We start from the raw sequence: 15,435 nt of genomic DNA, 5'->3' as shown, positions 1-15,435 counted from the left end.
GAAAAAAGCACAAGTGATGCAGCCACAAAATATCACATCGCACGTTTTGAAAATCTCATTCATTTGAGTCATATGCCCACTTTATAGATATAGTACTTAAACTTTTGACCTCTAGCCTGCTGCCATGATTTCAAAACACATAGAATCTAAACTCGACAGAAATAGAATGCTTAGCTAAACGAAATTGAAGTGCAGATGTCACGTGTGGCCATCTTGCAACAACCCATCAGCGTTTCACCATTTCTGGCTAAGGACAACAAAAAAATGCATTAAATATGGTAGTTCCAAGGAAATGTGACCACTCTGAATATTCCATGCGCTCGTATCCAATGATGTACATGACAACATCACCGTTTCTGGGCTGTCTAGAAGGCCCGCGAAGCAGCGGTGAGACTAAGGCTCCCTGTCCCGATGTGGAAAGTGCCCTTTGAACCTTGATGAGCAGTTGGGTGTTTTGCGGGACCGTTTTTTGGGTGTATAAAGTTTTACTACCACTACCATCTTTGTAATACTGAACTTTATACATGCTGCCATAAATTAAGAGGCCGCATTGCTTGCGAACAAACACCAAGTTTATTTAATGAGAAAACACTAGGCTTGCGTCAATATTCGAGCGCTTCAAATATTTGAACGAATATTAACGTGTTCTAATTTGCTTTGATTTAAATTTGAATAATTGGAAGTTTCAAAAAATTCTAAACAAAGAGATGAATACAAGTCCACATGTAACCTCTTGTGAAGGTGGGTTCTCTTCAGTGGAGAAGTGCTACACTATAGGTCCGTTCGATTCGCCTGCACCACATGAACCAGTTCACAAGGCGCTGCACCTTGCCATTCATTTCAGTGGTGCAGTATTGATGACCTCTGAACTCTACCATTTATTTTGAAAGGTGCAAAAGAGGTGCAGCACTGGTTCACGTTTTTATTGCACCTCCTACGCTGATGGTGCCGGCTTGGTGCAGCCATGTGTGCAGCTGAGCAGACGACGCAGCACTTTGCCGTAAGCGCCATACTCGCCTCCACTAATGCAGCGTGTCTTGTGAAGATGTTTGCACCTCATAAACTGTATGCATGTGTGGTTTTATATCGGTCAGTGTTTGCTGAACGATGTAAACTAAGCAAACATAAATAAGCCCAGCATCTTTTTGGCACATCGTCACTCGTTTCGGGTGTCGCACTGTGCCTGCACCACTGAAGTCGCGCTGCACAATTTGTGAACTTCACGTGCACAGCTGCGAACCAGTTTGGGTTGGTGCAGGTGAATCGAACCGATTTTATGAATACATCTTTAAAAAAAAACACAGCCGGCCTTGTAGCCTCACTTGAAGGTTAAATGATTATAGTACCCTCGCATCAAACTATAATTTTTTTAAGTTTAAAAGCTTTTTATGCCAGCTTTTGTGCTCTAGTGTTGTACACTTTATTTTCGGCATTCTGCCGAAATGCAGGAAGACTTTATTTTCGGCATTCTGCCAAAAATAAAGTCCTCCTACAATTCTATGTTCCTTCCACTTTCTTCAAACAAACACAAAGTGACATTTTCACATGCTTTGCTTCAATATGAAAAAAAAATATATATATATTGGGCAGGCTAGTTGGGTCAGAAAAAATATGCTCATTTTTCTTCATAATATTTTTTATGTGATATATACTACTATTCAAATTTGGTTCTAGGTATTTGAACCAAATCACTATTTGCATCGAACCTGAAGTTCAATATTTGCACAAGCTTAGAAAATGCGCTAACATAACGACACTGCTTTGCACTAGGAGCACAGTTTCAAGTTGTTCTTTTGGCGAAACTTCTTCCACAAAGCCTTTCTATGACTACTCGGAATAGTGCTGCAAAGCCTCTTTAAGGTTATGGATGAAATTCAGTATAGTTTTCAGTAGGTGAGTGGGAAATAAGATTAGTAAGTTTATGCAGTTACATTTAATTTGTACGGAATGCAACCTACGATGCTTGAATCTCGAAAGTGTGAGTAAAAGCCAACAACCAAAGGTTAGACACTGGGTGTATTGGTGCCACTTGCATACCTCGGACTGCCCCATGCTGCGGTATGTGTTCAAATTCTTGGAGACGATGCCGAACATGGAGGCCTTCTTCTTGATTTCTTTTAGCTGCAGATTGGCATGGCAGAAAGAGAAAATTAACAACACTAAATTCACTTTGGGCCTCTCTACTAGGCGAACCATTTGTAACAGCATACACATGAAGGACGATGCATACACGTTGCTTGACGTGTATGCATCGCCCGTACTACATTAAAACTTGTGTCTCTATTTATGTTTGCAGTGAAAAGAAATGAGTTAATTGCATTGACAAAGTGAATGAAGATGTGTTCTGAGGGAGCCAACCACTCAACTGGGCAAGTCCAGAGAAATTTCATTTAACGAATGTGACCAAAATATGAAAAAAAAAGACATTTCAATAAAGTGACGTCACAGAAATTCTGAGACAGCAGTGTTTCAGTGAGAAATTTAGAAATGAGACACCGAGCTTTAGCTTTTCCTTTAACAATTAAACTATGGACTGGAAGTCAAGTGCAACAGAGTTCTTGAACAATAATTTATCCAACTAAATTAATTCAGTGAGTTCAATGCCATATGACTACACAGGAGGACGACGTACGGCAAGATCAATGAAAAATATTATAGGGCTGAAGCATTCCTTTCGTGAATTTATTTTGAGGAATTTCTTTCCTTCAGAGACATATATAGTTAGAAACATCATTTACGTCAGTGGTGAATCACAGGGGCATGGCCAGGAATTAGCAAACCGAGCATGTGCCCTCCCTCCCCCCAAATTTTTTTTCGCCCTTGCATAGAGAGTGAAAAATGGCCATCTTAAAAGGCAGCCTCCCGAAATCAAGGTTATGCCCCCCCTCCTCTGTGAAAAAAATTTCTGGCTACGTGTTTGGTGAATCGACACTGCACAGTAGTCATTTTTTCTGCATCTTGCCAGTCATTTTTAAGAAACCAAACAAGGAAAGTGAAACATCATGAGAACAAAGTTCTGTTAGCGAGACAGATAGATGGGCACAAAAAGCAAGACTTTCCAGTCTGTCCAATCTTTCCTCACTTGAAGTGTTCCATCACAAAGATGCCTTACCATGCACAAGTTCTAATTTATGCAATGCTGCTAGAAGGGCACCACAGTACGGGTAAGCTGTGAAAAAGAATTGTCAAAGCAAAGTTCTGCATGGTAATGACATGCCAGTTAAGTACAGTGCAGCAACAATTGATTAGAGAGCACCAACCATGAATAACTTGCTATACGCACCGTAGCCTTTGCATTTGTCCGCTTTAGTAGAAGAATCGCCATTTCTTTCGATGCAGCTTGCAAGTCTTCTTCACTGCGTGCTTTCTCTTCAGACATTTCTTGAACAGTTCGCTCCAGTTCGTATATCCGAGATGTGGCATTGGAATCGCTTTCAAGCTCTGGAAGTTTCCCGTAATACTTTCATTCAGCAGTTGGACAAAGCACACATATTCCTGTCGACAAAAGTCGACAGGCCAATGGCCCCATGGCAAATTTCCGTTTTATTAATGCATGACCCGTAAGTGTACTTGTCTGTGTCTCGTGTTTTTCGTCCTTGTCTTAAAAGTAGCGCCAGTTAATTTTCCACTATGGCAAGACCCGTGATTGTAATGTAGTTTTGGCCTGCAAAACCTTGCAGAAATAATGCGTAACCCTCCTGAGATATCACATGCTGAGACTTTTCATTGAAAGTTGCGTGTTCAGCCTATAGATAGGAGAGAATACACAACTTTTTGCATATCTCCTGTTGCGGGCGCATCTGAATGTTGCTGTTAGTACTTGTCGCATTAACCCACTGAACCTATAAAGTGCTATGGCAGTTCGAAAGGGAAACACTATTACATTGTTTTCCAACTAGTTGGTTATAATCCATTTTATTAAAATAAGATCTAACTGTGTATATGCTAGCGACATGATGAACTATCTTGTCTGCTGTCTGATACTACTTACAGATATACCATTGTCTATGTTGCTTATGATGTTAAATATACACATATGCAATGCAATTTCCTTTGGAACGTCAGCATGTGACCACACTCATCATCCTAATGAGATTCAATGACAAAAGTTACCAACACGAGGGCATGGGTATGTGCTTAGGTCTTGCATCAGTTTGAGCAAGCACACAAAAATTTGCAAAAGGAAAGTCTTTTTCATGTGAACTTTTAAAATAATTATAAGAAAGAATGATCTTGAGTTCAAGATAGTTGCTGTACACTTATGCTGCGCAACGACCATCAAGACTCACGATCATCAAAAAAAAAAAAAAAGAATAACATGGGCATGTCTTGTCTGCATCTGTTTCCTTTGACTCTTGACCAGCCCGTTGTTTCAATTGACTATGTATTTTCTCATATAAAACTAGTTTTTTTATGTAAACCATAGCCCGAACAATAAATCTTAAAAAAAAATATCACCGCCATATCCACAAAGTGAATGATGTTAGAGGAGCTTGCTCAGAGGTGCACGGGACGCTTCTTGGCGAGACCATTTCTGTAGGAAGGCTTGTGAATGAACCGGCGCATGATGTGTACGCCGAAGGCAGCGTGGTCGGGCACTGCAGAGTGTTGGCCACGTCGATCGGCATGTTAACCACCTGCCCCTTTATGCCATACTGGCCGCTGCAGTGAGTCAAATGCCTAACACTCATAAATGGCAGACGTGGAGCTATCAGGCATAACAGGCTCCTGAGCAGGCAGGCGAGGGGGCTTGGGAGATAACGATACCCGTGCGTGACACTCATCATAGGAACTCCTCACGTGCTACCGTGCCTGTTAAGCGACGAGAACGAAATGGACGTAGTCGCGAGAAGGAGAGTTCGCGGGCTGTCGAAAACCGATAACTTGGGTGGCGGTGGGCCATCTAGTGAGCATTGTTGGAATCACTGGAGAGGTGACCGCAGCGGCAGCCTTCAGTGGTGACTGAAGAAGTGTACACTGCCAACATTGATGTACACACCGGCGCCGCCGGACAGGGAGCGAGCATAAGAAGATTGCTGAGCAAGCTCCTAAAATATTTTTAAGAAAGGAAGACCCCTGCGTATGGCCATGAATCTGCCCTCTTTTGCATTACGGTGAAGCAGTGCCACAAAGCCATCTTTTACAGTGAAATTTGCTTAGCACAACCTACATCTAGATTTCAGCTAGGAATTTTCTGCATAAAGTTCGTAGGTTGTATGCGAGAAAATACATTGTGTAAGGTCACTTGCAATATGAGTTGCAACATGGGGCATGCAGTTAAAGGCACTTCTCATCAAGACTGTGTAATGGCATGGAGATATGAATCTAACACCAGTTCAAATACTACCAGTTATAAGAATGATGTACAGCTCTTCAAATTCATATTGAATGCAACTCGTTAAAGCTGATAAACCTACCAGCTATTTGGCTTCCTAATGCCTTTGTTGTTTCATTGAAGGCAGCCAGTCTTGTCTTTGACAGCTCAAGCTCCCTTTCCAGAGCTGCCTTCTTGTCTTCAAGGGTTTCCCTTTCCTACAAGACAGTCCAGTTCAAATTTGGTGTGAAAATTAATGAGCAAAAATGAACCAGTTAACCATGAACGAAAAGTAGGTACTATTATAGGGAACTAGCGCTGGAGTTTCCACGACCACCCTCGTGGTGAGAGCGCGCACTTCTCAGCTGCTCCCGCAGACTAGAGTGGCGGCTAATAGAGGTGGTGCATGCATGCATCGCCATGACAAAACCAAAGGGCACTGGCGGTACTACTGCGTATTTTGGTGCAGCCATATATAAAAAGAGGGCGAACGTAGAAAGAAGAGACGGCGTTGCATCCAAGCGGTCAGGCGAGCAAAATTCTGCTCTCGCTCTCCTGTCTAGTGCTGTCGAGCTCGTTTCTAAACTGAAAGGCGCGTGTCTTTTATATTTATTCAATAGTGAAGACAGCCACCAGTGGAAACCAGGGTCAATGAGTAGAGTTTGAACGGCGTTTCGCCGGAAATAAAACGAGCGTATTATGCAACATACGGCCTATGTAAACTTTCTTTTTTAATGTGGCCGCTGAGCGTTGAGTCGTGCACATCAGGACTAAAAAAGTTTTTATGCATCCATCCATCTGACCACCACCACCGCGTGAAGTGAATGATATGGTAAGCAGGTAGTCTTTTTTTTTTTTTTTTTTGTAAACAGTCTCGTGTAAAGAAAAGCTGCCTTGTCCACAAGACTTGTGCGGGGCCACGTTCACCTACGCCTCTGAGCTGTTATAAAAGATATCTCGCGGTGGATACTCGATGCAGAAATGCCTCTGTTTAACTTAATTTGTGCAAAAGACAAGGCTCTTGTTTCAAACAAAGCAGTAGACTACTCGAAGCTTAGTTTTCTGGAGTCAGCTGATGCAATAAGCATTTTGCTCACTGGCTGCCGTGGCTAAGTAACATCGAAATTTATGCCTTTCTAGAGAAGTATCAAATTTCTTTAACTTTTCACTCGTTTTTTAGTTCGCCTAACAACAGTTTCAGTTTTCCCGCTTGCCTGTGTCAGCCTAAAATGAAGATGTCTGTTGAACATTGATAATTGCAAGGCTTTCATGTGCCAAACAAAATACAATTTTTTAGGTACTCTGTATAGTGTGCGTATCGAGATTGTGACCACTTCGGATTCTCCAATGCACACATATATCTTGGTTTATTAGGTGTTCTTTTTATATTTCACTCCCATCGAAGTGCGGCAGCCGTGGTCGCCAATCTATTCCGCGCCCTCAAGAATAGTAGTGCGGCACCACACATGCTATGCTGCCACGGTTGTTTGCTTGATCAACGTCCCCATGCATACATATCGCGGACAGGGCATACAAACGATGCCAGAAAAAAAAAAATGACGCAGCTACCACTTACTCTGTTTTTGTTTTCTTTTACTGCAGATGTTGGCAGCGTGGTATCGTCGCAGCATGGACTTATGAATGGGGGCATGTCAGCCAGTACTGGCATTAGCCCAAAACCCAGCACGAAACCAGAAAATGAAGATGAGGGAGCTGCCATCATGGCACAGCACTGTCCCTTCGATACTATATGCATAGACGCAGTCCGCTTTGCAGGGCTTCTCTCCATTCTTTAGTGCTTTTTATGTGAGAGTAGCCTTCGGAAAAAGTTATTTTTCTAAACCACAGTGCAGTGTTATTGGCGCATTGGCTTTTCGAGCTGTGCGTTCCAAAATGAAGCGCAGCAGCGGCGCACGAGCGTGCTCTCAGAGTGGTACACTGCGGCCGGTCGTCTGGGCGCGAGCAGCCGAGTTGTGTCGAGACTCTCCGCCAGGTGCTTTTTTTCGGGGCGCCACCTATCCAGCGCAGGTCCCCCATAGCAGTCATATTTTAACCACGTGCAGGCTGCTGTTGGTAATACCAGCCACATGCATTCAGAAGAAGTGTGAGGTTGAAGCTGAGTATGTACCTACTACTACATGCGAAACAAGAAGTTTTTTTCGTTAGACGACTGGCGGACAAACTAAAATTAAACTTGTTGTGCCTTCGTGGAAAAAGCTAAACTGCTGTGTTGGTAACAAATATAGTTACAATTTAGAACTTGAATATTTAAAATATTTCTGAGAATACCTTGCATCTGCCAATAATTTCACTTCATTCCATTTCATTTACTGATACCCTTAAGACCAAAAGCATTAGGGAGAGGTATTAGTAAAAAAAAAAAAGAAGGAGCAACAGCAAACAAGAAACACAGCAAACAATAAGTAAAGATAAGATTTCGTCGCCTCCTAGTTTTACAGTGTTAGCGTTAATACATCCAATCAGCTTGAATATTTTAGATGGAGGTTCATCTTCCCATCTCAAGAAAGATAGACACACTTACTTTCTGCAGACTTTGAATGCCAGGAGATAAGCAGTTGCTCAGCAAGGATTCGTGATGATCTTTCTTTTGAATGAGCTAAATAAAAAAAAATTGGGGTGAGGAGGAATGCAGAAAATAGTAACAATACAAGTCGTATTGAATGACATTTGGTTGTGTTGCAACGCTTCATGGAAAACTTGAGAACTGACAACGAATGATGCAGAACACGTGCCACATGCAAATGCATACCCTTCTTTGCTATATTTCGTGCTTCATATTTTTTTTCAAGCAAAGCTTGTAATGAGTTACAAATTTCGGCAATGATGTTGTCGTGGTGTACCAAAAACCCAGCGATAAGCATGCATATATGTATGCATCTTTCCCCCAGTTATCGATGTCCTCTCTATCGTGGGCATGTCGGTGATCAGCTTTTTTCCAATATGGTAGTCAACCTTTTATTGGGTGACCTGTCATTCCACACTGCATTTCATTGTTGCCTGGACGTGAATGTATGATCGTCTCTGTCGCTTGTAGCGACGGAAGTGTTGCACAACTAAGCTTGAAGATGAAGGTCGAATCTTGGCACGGAGGAAGCAAAAAGTTAGGAGAGAGCATAGCACAATGCAATAGAAAGAAAAAAAAAGTAGTTTGCCGGGCACACACAATCACAGCTTAGCTTGCTCCCATTATTCCCCTAAAGGAAGGGCTCCCGATTTTTTCGTGATGCGCTGCACATAACTAAAAAGGACCTTCAAGATAGCTCAGTTTTTTATCCTGGTCAATTCCTTGAAATATTCAAAGATCCGCTATTACGTAGGGCAAACATATGAAAAAGTTCTACGGTCGTGCGTTCCTTGGTTTGTCATCCAATAACTGTCGAGCAAAGTTTGAACGTCATTGCAGCTTCTCTTCAGCTTGAGGAGGAAAAGAGGTCTGTTTCTGCAGCTATAGTTGGGAGCATGGCTCAATATCTCGTTTCAACTTCAAGTGAACGTCGCAGCGGCAGTTCAATCGAAAAGAGCTGGGGAGCACGCACCTTCATCTTGTCGGCAGTTACTTCCTGGAGCTTTCTGCGAAGTTTCTGGATCTTCCGCGTGTTGTCAAACAGCTGCTGCTCAGCGTTGGGTGTGAGCTGCTCTGTGCGGCCACACGATCGCTCTTTCAGCAGAGACATTTTCTGATTGGCATAGCTGTCAGCCAGACGCCGGCGTTCCTGCAACGCTTCTTCCTGGAAAACGCACGGCAGATTGAGATTGCCATAAGCACTTGCAAGATCTTATTTGAGGCAGCATTTTAAACACTTGATGTGCGAGGTACTCTGGCTGTGTTCCAGTTCTAGACAGCACTGCAGAAAGCTGACAACTCAGAAAACAGCAATGCCGGCACTGACAGCTTTGAACACAGCATTGAGCCCAAGTCGTGTGAGTAATGGAAAGCGTCTGGATGAGATCTGTGCGACATGGCGCCAGCTTGCATCAGCAAGAAAAAGATATGAAAATCAAACATAATTGTTAATCCTTTAGCTTCTTTTCTGTGAAATATTGAACGTAGTGTACATCGAGCACTTCGAAAAGTATCTGATTGTGCGCAGATAGCCATTGCAGCGAAATCAAAGCTATCCGCGCATTTCGCTGAGCTGCCCTCTAGTTTGGAGAGCAAAATAGCCTGCATCGTATTTGTTTCTGGTGCAGTCTTCTTGAATCTGTTCACGTAGCGGTCTATGTAAGAATTAATTTGGGACTTAAGATGGCCACTATCCACTTAGCCGTCTATTAGGCTATCTACTGTGCGCATAATGGTGAGTAATTGGGACACACCCTTTGATAACCTGGCAGTGGGTTTGAAAATGTTAGGCGAAGCAAGTGGAACATCGCACAAAGCAGGTGCATAAATTTAAATGCCCTGTATTCAAGATGCAATGACCTACTATGCAATGATGCAGAAAGATTACTAGAGAAAAACATTCTGCATTCCATGCTATCTACAATGCATTGAAACACGTATTGTCGACAAGAATTTCTCATCAACCTAAGCAGCTATCACAAATCAGCATTGATCTTGCAGCACTGCACTCAAGTAGTTATAAAGTTGTTTACAAGCTCCCGGCTTATAAACAACTTCATAACGCAAAGTAAAAAAAAGCAATGTAAATCTGAAACGTGCAATATTTATACGCTAGTTTTTTTACCCATATGCTGCGAGGGTATGTGACACTGTAAAAATCTTCTTAGGTGACTTTGTAAGACAGCTCGCTTTATAAGGAGTTTAGTTTAAAAGTGAAACAATTATATAACGCACTTGTATTATACTGCAAAAGTTTTTCTGCCTGAAGACATAGTGAATCTAATATACAGCTGCATACTCAGCAGCGAAACTGGCCTAAAGAAACATGTGCTATTTTAGTAAATTACTTATTGTGCTCAGGTGCTTGCCAGTATAATATCTGCAATTTAAACAGGTCAAGTGCTAGTGTATAGAAAATCGATAATCTCATGTTGGTATACCCTATAAAAAGCTCTAAACTTGGAGCTTGAAAGCTTAAAATGTTGCATGTATAACAAATTATGACACAAGGAGTTCATTGTCACAGCAAACGTAAAACTCTAGAGCATTTCAATAATCTTACCTTTGCTTTGATGCCCTCTTCAATTTGAGACACGCGAGACTGAAGAGAAGTCAGCTTTGATTCAGTGCTTGAAATGGCACTCCTGAGTAAATAAATTATATTTTAATGGTCAAAACAAAGCTCTTCGATGCTACTTGTTATATGTTAAGGGGTACCGTCATGAAAATGTTCAGTAATCGTTTTTTTTTTTTTTTTTGCATCAAACGAAAGGCCAAGTCCTCAAGAGCCTATAGAACGTTCTGCTAAGTGTGATTGCACCTTCAAACAGCAATTTCAGTATGTTTTCAAAAGCTAGTTTCAGTTCCTACTGTACGCTGACATCGCACACACGGTATAAGCCTCTCATCACATGCTCGCACAAGATGTCGTGATGTTTCCAAAGCCGCTCCGCACTATAGCTCCATTGGTGACTCACTGGTGGCCATTTTGAAAGTTTTGATACCTGACATGAAAACTAGCCAGACTGCTGCGTGAAGTCAACAGAACTTGTACTATATAGCCTGATGTTGAGCTAGTGTCGATGTCGGTAAGTGTGCAATGGGAAAAGTTACTTTAACATGAAAATAAAATATCTTATCAGCATTTGCTTAGCTTCACATTTGCTCAGAGCTCTCTCTGTATGCAGGATATTTAAATGGCAGAATCAGCTCACCTTTGAAAAATGGTGTCAGTACCCCTTTAACTACACTGCTTATACTGTGCTCTTTGTTTATGGGGGGAGGGGGAGCTAGCCCATATGGGCTGCTTGTATGTATGCCTTTCCCTCTGGAATAGTCTGGCAATTCAGGGCATGTAAAAAGAATAAATCAATGAGTCAATAATTTAAAAGTGATAATGATAGGGAGGTGCATATATTGCATTGGTATATATGTTTATATATTGCTTATCACCACTCTATAAAACTTTATTGGAGACCCCCCCTTCCCCCCTTGCATTTTGTTTTTTCTATATGTACAGCATTCCGAAGAGGAACTCCACTGTGTCAACAAACAAGAACACTAGTGGCATTCTCATTTCAACTGCGAAACTAATCCACTCTTACATTATTTTAGCCAAGCTTGCTTTCAATATGCTTGCAGCAGGGAGTAATATCAACTTACGTGTTCTGCAGGATATTCAGCTGCAGTTGTTGGACCTTGCAGTGCAGCTTAGAGGCTTCACTGCCGAGATCTTTTGGCTGTTAAGGAAGATAATGCTCAGCCACGATGTCAATTTTTGCATAAAAGAAATTGGGGCAGCTACAGACTAGTTATGTGAAAACTGAGGCATTCGTTTCTCGCTTCTCTCTCCTACACAGTGCTGTACAATACTACGTACGGCTACGCATTACTTCCCCCTTCCCCCTACTCCTCTCTCTCCTTACTCTCAGTTCCCTTTCCCGCCAATTCGTATACTGCGCGCTGTACATGGCATCCTCTTGTCGTGTATACTACATTATACATGACTATGCCATGCTACACACTTTCTTTTCTCCTCACCCCGTTTCCCTTTCTGACATGATAACATGAATGTACCATACATGGCTATTCTATGCCTCACTCTCTCTCTCTCCCTCCTCTCTCTCCTTTCCAACTTCTTTGCTCTACTGTACTATTTGGGACTATAATACGCTCTTTTTTTGTCCCTCTCTATCTTCCTTTCTGTCTCGCTCTGTTTTTCAATATATTTTTTTTGTGCAACTTTTTCTCTATCTTTATTCCGTTTCTTTTTTTTTTCTTTTTGTTCTTCTCTCGTTACTTGTTCTCTTGGCTGCAAGAGTTATTGAGTTTCATGCTGGACAAATTGGCACACATATTGTGGCAACGAAGCACAAGATGAGGAGAGCGCATGCTGGTACATTACGACGGCAATTTACGTTCACAATACTTGGTGCAACAAAAAGTGCAACGATAGTCTTTGTTAGCACTACCCGGTGCCACGAAAAGCTTAAACAGCTTCTTTGTTAAAAACTGTGTTCTGGTGAATTCACAGCAAATATTGATGAAGCATTCAACCTTACAGCTGCACAATGCATGGAAGCCTCCCTAAAGATGTATAACACACAATTACTGTGTGTAAAGGATACTCCGAGACACTGCTTGCATGTTGCTCAATCCGGCTTCGGCCGACTGGAGCACGTCAGAAAGCCGACAAAATTCCTGGTACACAGCAAACACATTTTTCCTGGCGTCACGGTAGCCACCTGTCATAGCACCTTTCGCACTTACTATGTCACCTGCACAGAAAAGAAGAGGGAGAGAAAGCATGATTCCCTTTTATTCGTCAAAGGGAATAAAATAAAAGTGCCTTGAAAGCTGTGTCGGTAACATAGAAGAATAAAACGAAAAACATGATTTAGTTTTGGAATCATAGCTCTACCAATAAGAAACCTCTTTAGCATCATCTAGCTGCCAAGTATTAGCAAACAAAAATATCACTCATGTGAGAGAATGAATGAAATAAATATATTTACAAAATATATAGGGAGAGTCAGAGGCAGCTGCAGCCAAGATAGAAGAACAGCAGCAACAACAACACGAGCACGGTCGCTTTCATCGTCATCGTCGTCTATGATGCTCTTTCGTTGCCGATGTCGTGTAACATATAACCCCCCGCTGATGGCAGCGTCGTCTCGGTGCCTAAAGGAGAGTAGGATCATATGAGGATATGTACGGTTTGAGGCGGGTCACATGGACGACGTCAGTAACGGGTGCGGACGACGATGACTGACTGTCCAACGGAGCAATCTCGTATGTGACATCGGTAAGCCGGCGTAAAACCTTGTAAGGCCCCGAGTAGCGAGAGGGGAGCTTCAAAGAGAGGCCAACGTGGTGGCATGGTGTCCAGAGGAGGACCAATGAACCTGGAGAGTAGGAAACTACTCTGTGATGGCTATCGTAGCGGGCCTTCTGAGAGAGTTGCGAGCCAAGAAGACGTTCCCGTGCGATTTGGCGGGCCACTTGAGCCCGAGCAGTGGCATCCCGGGCGTACTCTGTAACCGTTTGCGTAGTTGATGGGAGAAGAGTCTCGAAGGGTAACGCTGGATGGTGGCCGAACAATAAATAGAAGGGGGAGAAGCCAGCAGTGTCGTGGCGTGACGAATTGTACGCGAATGTCACATAAGGCAAAGTACTATCCCAATCAAGGTGATCTTTGGAAACGTACATGGAGAGCATTGTTCTCAATGTTCGATTTAGGCGTTCCGTAAAACCATTTGTTTGTGGGTGATAGGCCGTAGTGAGTTTGTGACGCATCGAACACGAGCGAAGGATGTCACTTACTACTTTAGAAAGAAATGAGCGACCACGATCAGTCAGCAGCTGTCGAGGAGTGCCATGGTGAAGAATTACGTCATGAAGCAAGACGTCCGCGACGTCAGTGGCACAGCTTGCCGGTAGCGCTCCCGTGATAGCGTATCTTGTGGCGTAATCAGTGGCTACGGCTATCCACTTGTTTCCAGTGAGAGAAGTAGAAAATGGTCCAACGAGATCAAGACCGACGCGGTAGAAGGGAACGGTGGGTATGTCTATTGGTTGGAGCGGACCAGCTGGTGGCAAGGTGGAATGTTTGGAGCGCTGGCAGGACTCACATGCAGCAGCGTATCGGCGCACAGAACGGTAAAGGCCTGGCCAGAAGAATCTACGCTGCACGCGATCGTACGTGCGCGTGACCCCAAGACGTCCCGCGGTTGGGGCGTCGTGAAGCTATTCAAGTACAGCGGAACGGAGTGTCGCAGGAACTATGAGTAGTAGCTCTGGTCCTTCGGCGCTGGTGTTGCGTCGGTAAAGAATGCCATCGCGTAGAACGAACAAGTGTAGCGACCGGTCTACGTGGCGCAAGCGTAGACTCTGCATGATAGACCGCAAGTGGACATCGCTGAGCTGTTCCTTGCGTATGTCGGTGAAAGTCGACAAGGCGAAGACACAAGGGTCAGAATCATGTGCTGAAAGGTCAGGTGGGTCCACGGGGTGACGGGATAGACAGTCAGCATCCTGGTGCATTAGGCCAGATTTGTATGCCACGTCAAAGCTGTATTCTTGTAGTTTCAAGGCCCAACGGCCAAGTCGTCCTGTTGGATCTTTAAGAGACGACAGCCAGCACAAGGCATGGTGATCTGTAATTACCGAAAAGGTGCGGCCAAACAAGTATGGTCGAAATTTTCTGACTGCCCAGACTAGTGCGAGGCACTCACGCTCTATAATGGAAAACTTGCTCTCCGAAGGAGAAAGGAGGCGACTGGCATAAGCAATGACGCGATCCTGTCTTCGTTGCCGCTGGGCGAGAACAGCACCAATTCTATGTCCGCTGGCATCGGTACGAACTTCAGTATGGGCTTACGGGTCGAAATTGGCCAAGATGGGTGGGGAAGTAAGTAATGTTGTAAGGTTGCTGAAGGCAGTTGCTTGGTCAGTACCCCAATAAAAAGGCATGTCCTTCTTCAGTAGCTCCGTAAGTGGTCGGGCAATGTCAGCGAAATTTTTTACGAAACGTCGAAAGTAAGAACAAAGGCCGATAAAACTCCGTACATCTTTTGCGGAACGTGGTATGGGAACATCTTTGACAACTTGAATTTTTTCAGGATCAGGTTGCACGCCTCGAGCACTGACAAGGTGGCCCAGCACAGTGATTTCCCGACGGCCGAAGCGACATTTGGAAGAGTTGAGCTGAAGTCCTGCTTTCCGGAAAACCTGAAGAACAACCGTTAGGCGGCTAAGGTGGCTTTCGAATGTAGGTGAAAATAGGGTGACGTCATCGAGATAGCACAGGCACGTGGTCCATTTGTATCCACACAGGAGAGAGTCCATCATCCTTTCAAATGTAGCTGGCGCATTACACAATCCGAATGGCATAACCTTGAACTGGAAAAGTCCATCCGATGTGATGAATGCGGTTTTCTCACGGTCTCGATGATCGACAGAAATGTGCCAGTATCCTGATCGCAAGTCGATAGATGAAAAGTAGACAGACCCATGTAGGCAGTCGAGAGCATCGCCA

General features: G+C 43.5%; 1 protein-coding gene and 1 long non-coding RNA gene across 5 annotated transcripts in view; one reads left to right on the top strand and one right to left on the bottom strand.

The window, feature by feature from the left end:
* The window catches only part of LOC119169252 (structural maintenance of chromosomes protein 3), a 44,447-nt gene that overhangs the window by 16,285 nt on the left and 12,727 nt on the right, over positions 1-15,435 (bottom strand). For all 4 annotated transcript variants that reach the window (XR_012887582.1, XM_037420366.2, XM_075880283.1 and 1 more), the window contains exons 6-13: positions 12,527-12,676; positions 11,562-11,631; positions 10,462-10,543; positions 8,872-9,063; positions 7,857-7,931; positions 5,418-5,532; positions 3,284-3,441; positions 2,038-2,121 (exon numbers count right to left, since the gene is read on the bottom strand). Coding sequence is in view for 3 of the 4 variants with exons in the window: in XM_037420366.2 (XP_037276263.2) it covers positions 2,038-2,121; positions 3,284-3,441; positions 5,418-5,532; positions 7,857-7,931; positions 8,872-9,063; positions 10,462-10,543; positions 11,562-11,631; positions 12,527-12,676 (926 nt within the window). In the remaining variant the exon portion in view is untranslated. The remainder of the gene's footprint in view (positions 1-2,037; positions 2,122-3,283; positions 3,442-5,417; positions 5,533-7,856; positions 7,932-8,871; positions 9,064-10,461; positions 10,544-11,561; positions 11,632-12,526; positions 12,677-15,435) is intronic.
* LOC142776510 (uncharacterized) lies at positions 5,526-7,159 on the top strand. The gene is made up of 2 exons (XR_012887598.1): positions 5,526-6,146; positions 6,917-7,159. It is a non-coding gene; the product is annotated as an uncharacterized LOC142776510 (long non-coding RNA).

The sequence above is a fragment of the Rhipicephalus microplus genome, chromosome 2, assembly GCF_043290135.1.
Source record: "Rhipicephalus microplus isolate Deutch F79 chromosome 2, USDA_Rmic, whole genome shotgun sequence".
Classification (NCBI taxonomy): Eukaryota; Metazoa; Arthropoda; class Arachnida; order Ixodida; family Ixodidae; genus Rhipicephalus; species Rhipicephalus microplus.
This window is presented reverse-complemented; position numbering and strand designations above follow the sequence as displayed.